General features: G+C 38.1%; 1 protein-coding gene across 1 annotated transcript; it reads left to right on the plus strand.

Moving 5' to 3' along the window:
• Window positions 1–213: 213 nt before the first annotated feature.
• Window positions 214–4,955, plus strand: LOC139158755 (olfactory receptor 13H1-like). The gene is made up of 2 exons (XM_070736088.1): window positions 214–277; window positions 4,005–4,955. The coding sequence occupies exon 2, from the start codon at window positions 4,011–4,013 to the stop codon at window positions 4,953–4,955; it is 945 nt and encodes a 314-aa protein (XP_070592189.1). The 5' UTR covers window positions 214–277; window positions 4,005–4,010.
• Window positions 4,956–6,791: the final 1,836 nt, after the last annotated feature.

A 6,791-nucleotide genomic window follows, 5' to 3' on the forward strand; every position in this document is an offset into this window, starting at 1 on the left:
CTCAGAAATAAAAGCAACCACACTTAGCAAAAATACACGATGTAAAGATAGTATGACTGGATGATGCTATAAAATTTAAGACCACAAATCTGGATCTAAACTTCATCAAATCCCTAGTTTCTTTTGAAAGGAAGCAACACCATTTCCCCGAACTTTGCATTTCACAATTAGTTTTGGAAGACATTATAAAAACATTTGACCACTTATCACTTGGAAGAACACTGGGTAAGCAAAACGTCAGAGATAAAAAGACAAAGAAATAAGATAATTTAAGTGGGTAAGTTGTTCTCTGTATTTGTAAAATAAATCTTGAATTCGTGGAGTCCTTGATCCAGACTGGAGACTTTGAAACCATGTCTTCTGAAAAACCTTTGCCTGGTGGCAATCATATGCAGCTTCTATGAAGTGAGCACAACAAGCAGATGTTAAACTCCATCATATCTCTCTCTGTGTGTGGGGGGGGGGGAGTGATTGAGGATCTGTATTTGTGTCTGCATCCATCTACCAGACATAGCAGACTATGTCTTATATTTGCCTCTTAAGGATCTGAGAAGAAATAGGGTGAATGACCTTTAAATGATCCATCTGAACAAAGGCTAATTCAAAAAGATAAGGAGCAGAAAAAGGAAGCCTAGATGTAAATTTTAATGAAACAGAAGGCTGATACCTCCCTCCGCCCCAAACAAAGGATTGAGAATGGAACTGCGACTGAAATGAATTGTATTGTGGTTTTTCTAATGCTTATCTTTTCGATAAGTTTGGAGTTGTTGCTTAAACTGTTCTTTCTTTATTCTCTTTACCTTTCATTCCAAGAATGTTTTTCTTTTTGTGAGATTTAGTTTTCTAATCCAGCATGGACCACTGGTCATGTATGAGAAAATTTTGGTGGTCTGCAGAAAAATCATTTTCATTTTTAAATTGCATTAAATACTATTTATCTTTAAAAAATACTATTTTGGTTGTCCGCAGGATTTAAAATTATGAATCCAGTGGTCCCTGAAGTCCAAAACGTTGGCTACCTACTAAGCTCCATTCTCTTTTTTAAAAAAATAGTTTTTATTGACTTATTTACATTTTAAAACAACAAAAATACGTATACAAAAAATAAGCAAAACACAACAATACAGTGCAATACAATACCATACAACTATACTACATAACCTCTAAGGTTAATACAGCAAGTTGTACCAACAGTAAATCTATGCTTACGTAACCTTTTCCATTAACACACTTACATAACCTTTTTAATTAACATATTTAGTTATTATTTATTATTATAATTGTTCCATTTAAGTATAGTTGAGAGTCATCATATATACACTATGAAGTTAACTATTTATTGATTTATTTTATTTTCTCTTTTCAAGCCAATCATATAATTTGTTCCAAATTTTGTAGTATTGTGAGTTCTCCTTTTCATTCAATTTCATCATCATTTTGTCTAATTCAACACAGTCAAGAATTTTGTTAACTATTGTATTTTCAGTTGGTATATCCCTTTGCTTCCAGCATTTTGCGAGGCTGATTCTAGCTGCAGTAAGTACCATATTTTTTAGAGTATAAGGTGCACTAGAGCAGTGATTTTCAACCTTTTTTGAGCCGCGGCACATTTTTTACATTTACAAAACCATGGGGCACATTGGGGGGAGGGGGGGCTAAAAAAAGTTTGGACAAAAAATTCTCTCTTCCTCCCTTTCGCTCTATTTCTCTCTCCCTCTCTCTCCCTCTTTTTTTTCTCTCACTCTCCATCCCTCTTTCTTTCTCTCTTCTTTCCTCTTTATTGCTCTCTTTCTCTCTCCCTCCCTACTTCCCTCTATGTCTTTCTCTCTCCCACCTTCCCTCCCTCTCTCTCTCTCTCTCTCTCTCTCTCTCTCTCTCTCTTGCTTTCTTTCTCTTGCTCTCTCTTGCTTTCTTTCTCTCTTGTTCTCTTTCTCTATTTCATTCTTTCTTTCTTTCTCTCTCTCTCTTGCTTTCTCTCTTGTTTTATTTCTCTCTATCTTGCTCTTTCTTTCTCTCTTTCTCTTGTTTTCTTTCTCTGAGCTTCGCGGCACACCTGACCATGTCTCGCGGCACACTAGTGTGCAACGGCACACTGGTTGAAAAACACTGCACTAGAGTATAAGAGGCACCTTAGTTTTGGGGGAGGGAAAATAAAGAAAAAATAATTTGCCTTCCAGGTATTCATCTGGCTAGTCTTTAGACTGGTAAGCTTCAGCACATTAATGTGCTGGTTTTGAGCCCACGTGCTTACTTTTTATCTCCTGGTTGGGGATAAAATACAGTTTATAAAACACATCACTTCTCTCTCTCTTCAGAGAGAAACAATCAGAAAATCAGGCAAAGGGACAATCAGCTCACTAGCAAAGCACAGAAAATCACTTCACTCCTTAGCTCCTTGTTAGGGCTGGAAAAAAGGTGGAAGGTCATTTACTAACAAAGCAGGGGAGATTGCTTCACTGTTAGCACCTTGTTAAGGCTGAAGAAAAGGCTCAGCTAATTGTCAAAGGGAGCAGCAATGAAAGAAGCAGGGAAAGGGAAGATTCCTTAGATAGCAAAGCACAGAAGTTTGTGTTAGCACCTCATTAGGGCCAAAAAAAAAGCTTATCAAAAGCTACATTCAGAGTATAAGACACACCCAAATTTTCAGCATCTTTTAGGTGGGGAAAGGTATGTTTTATACTCTGAAAAATATGGTATACATAATATAATATAATCATATTTTTTTCTCAGTTTTCAGGTCCAGTATTCCCAGGAGAAATGTTTCCAGTTTTATAGTTATTTTCTTTTTCTGTGATTTCCTCTAACCATTTCCAAATTTTGTACCAGAATTTATTTATAACAGGGCAGTTCCACTACATGTGATAGTAAGATCCGATTTTATACTCACATTTCCAACATTTGGGGGAAAGGTTAGATATATTTTGGGCAATTTTGCTGAGGGTAAATGCCATTGGTAGTAATTCCTATATAAGTTTTCTTTATAGGCAGTTACTTTTGTGAGTTTATAGTTTTTATTCCAGATTCTATCCCATTGTTCTAAATTTAAGTTACACCGCAAATTTTGGCCCAACTAATCATATTCCCTTTTACTGTTTCTTCTTCCATTTTATATTTTAATAAAATTTATATAATTTAGTTATTTTTTCTTTCTTGTACTAATAAAATTTTGACAAATTCCGATTGTTCTCTTTGTATACCAAATTCTTTCTTATCTTCATTTAATCTTATGGCCACCAATCGATCTTAATTCCTTGTTGTTCCAATTTTTTAATTGATTTTTATCTCCTCTTTCATCTAAGATTTCTGAATACATAATCATTGGGCCCTGCAACAAATTGTATTTGTTTACAATGTACCCTGGGTGCCACTCCTTTTTTTTTCTCTATCAGATCCAAAAAAGAAAGGATGGTGTTCTTGAGATCAGCATTGATTCTACTTTGCTTTATGAATTATCTAAACATTACCACATTGCTTCTAATGAGCTAACTCAACAAATTTTTGTTCAGTTTCTACTGACATATTGGTATATCAAGGGTGAGAATGAAGCTACGGCTGCCAGCTTGCTGGTTTCATTACTTTTGGAAATATTATTATTATTATTATTATTATTATTATTATTATTATTATTATTATTATTATATTTGTATGCTGCCCCTATCTGAAGACTCTTCATCTTCCATCTGGAGGTAGATTTGAATACCTAGCTATGAAACAGAATGTAGCTTACTGAGTTTTGGCTTAGCATTTTATGCAGTCACTGCAGTTTGCAAACAATATATACTTTAATGCAGTGTGTGAACTATTCAGTGTGTGAGTATCCAACAATTGTATTCAATGAATCATGGTTAAAACAAATGCTGTCTAAGCATGATGCGCAATGCATTATTCAAATAGTTTTTATTGCATTTTTATTTTTTCTATACAGCTTTGGCAATCTAAACAGTGAAAGTATTGCATCTCTCTTGAATGTAATTAGTAATCACACCATTCATTCTTTCTTGCAGGAGAGAATGAGAGAAAATAGGATAGGAACTTCAAATGAATCACTGGTGACCAAATTCATCCTGATTGGATTATCAGAATATCCCAGAGCTCAGATTATTCTCTTTTGGTTCCTCTTGATGGTGTATCTCATTAGCTTTCTTGGCAATGGACTTATCATTATATTGATCATTGCTGACTCCCGGCTTCATACCCCAATGTATTTCTTCATTTGTGTCCTTTCCACAGTAGACTTTGTTCTTACCCACAATGCAGTACCTGAGATTTTAGCAAACTGCTTCATCTACAGGCCCACAATTTCTTTGTCCAGATGTTTGGTCCAAATGTATATGGGTGTATTTCTGGTTGTAGCAGAATGCATCATTTTGGCAGTCATGGCATATGATCGCTTGGCTGCTGTATGCCAGCCGTTATACTACACGCAGATCATGAGTTGGAAATTATGCTTTTATCTAGTAGCCATGACAGTGGCCCTTGCCTTCATAACGACACTGGTCCATGTGCTCTTGCAGCCCACTGACTTCTGTGGCCATTACACCATCAACCATTTTGCATGTGAACTGCAATCTGTACTCAAACTGGCTTGTTCCAACACAGCCAGTGAGCTCTTTATGCATATCTCCAGCTTCTTTCTGGTATTCCCTCCCTTTGGCTTCATAGTTGTGACATATGTCCGCATAGGCTTGGCTATACGACGTATCCGCTCTACCCATGGACGCAGAAAAGTCTTCTCCACCTGTAGTTCTCACCTTGCTGTGGTCAGTGTGTTTTATGGAACAATCATGATCATGTACTTGAGACCTGAAGGGAAATCCGTTTCTGAAAAGGACAAGGTCATCTCCTTAGCATATGGGGCTCTGACTCCCATGCTCAATCCTCTGATCTACAGCCTGAGAAACAAGGATGTCAAGGCAGCATTTGGGAAGCTGGTTCAAAGAATAACCTTGATATAGTGTACACATATGCTCACCATGTCCCATGTAGGTTTTTACTGCTGACAATCTCTACTAACCTTTTAAAAAGGGAATTTAATAACCAGCGTTACTGCTCCTAGTAAACCCAAGAAGGCATAAGCAACACTGAATTTTAAGAAAGAATGTATTAGGATTTCAAGAACTAGAAATTCACAATGCTTTTGCAGAATATCAGGTTGGAGGATATATTCATAAATAAGAATTTTAGGTGCCAAAATACACCCCTAAATACACAGTTGTTTCAGCTTATTGATGGATGGGCTTCTCCTCAAGTATATTTTCTAACCCAAATACCTGTGCTGGAAAGTAATGAGGAAGTGATTTGCCAAGAGGCAGGGTCCGTATTCCAGAGTAATAAGAGGCAATTCAATCCAGATATTTTGTATGGGAGAAAAATGGATGAAGACAGCCCATCCTGAAAAGTTTACAAACTACGTTGGAGAAGTGGATAGTAACATTCTAATTTGGAAAGATTTTCTCTGTAGGTGTGAAATAATAAAAGAACTCACTTTCAAAAATTACCACGTGTTATTCTTGATTTTGTGCCTGTTTTCATCAATAGCCAGTTTGGCTTCGCTCACACACGTGCATCAATTACTCATGCCCTCATCACCTCGAGATTCGACTACTGTAATGCTCTCTACATGGGACTACCTTTGAAAAGTGTTCAGAAACTTCTAATCATGCAGAATGCAGCTGCAAGAGCAATCATGGGCTTCCCCAGGTATGCCCATGTTACACCAACACTCCGCAGTCTGCATTGTTTGCCAATCAATTTCCAGTCACAATTCAAAGTGTTGGTTATGACCTATAAAGCCCTTCATAGCATCGGACCAAAATATCTCTGGGACCGCCTTCTGCCGCATGAATCCCAGCGACCGATTAGGTCCCACAGAGTTGGCCTTCTCCGGGTCCCGTCGACTAAATAATGTTTTTGGGTGGGTCCCAGGGGAAGAGCCTTCTCTGTGGTGGCCCCAACTGTCTGGAACCAGCTCCCCCCGAACATTAGAACTGCCCCCACCCTCCTTGCCTTTCGTAAACTCCTTAAAACCCACATTTGCCACCAGGCATGGGGGGATTGAGATATCTCCCCTGGGCCTATACAATTTATGTATGGTATGTTTGTGTGTATGTCTGCTTAATAACGGGTTTTTAAAAATGTTTTTAAATTATTAGCTTTGTCATGAATTGTTTTATTGCTGTTGTGAGCCGCACCGATTCTACGTAGAGGGCCGGCATACAAATCTAATAAATAAATAAATAAATAAAATATCATATGCCGGCAAGTGGCAGCCCTATCTTCTGTCATGTGGAGAGTTGGAATCTCTAGCACAGCTCCCTCCATTTTGCAAGTTCCTTAAAGGTACCTCCAACTTGCACCCTCTGGTGGTTCACCAGTTCCCCACCTGGGACCTATTTAAAGTACTGGCGTCACTAACCCTGGCTCCATATGAGCCACTGCGATCCTACCCTCTCAGCACCTGATTATAAGGTGTCCTTTCTGGTAGCTGTCACCTTGTTCAGGAGGATATCGGAGCTTTCATCCCTGTTGGTCCAAGAAGATTTATGTGTCTTCCATGCAGACAGAGTTGTCCTACAGTTTGACCCTTCTGAAGGTGAATTCTTGGTTTCACAGGGCTCACGAATTAACCTTACCAAGGTTTTGCCCTAATCTGATACATCATCTCAAGAGACAATGGCACATGCTAGATGTTTGACGGGCACTTCCTATCTATTTGAAAAGAATGGAAGGTCTCTGATGGACCAAGTCCCCTTTTGTAACCTTCTTACCAGTGTCTCTCAGCCTCAAAGACA

This window comes from Erythrolamprus reginae, chromosome 2 (assembly GCF_031021105.1).
Source record: "Erythrolamprus reginae isolate rEryReg1 chromosome 2, rEryReg1.hap1, whole genome shotgun sequence".
Classification (NCBI taxonomy): Eukaryota; Metazoa; Chordata; class Lepidosauria; order Squamata; family Dipsadidae; genus Erythrolamprus; species Erythrolamprus reginae.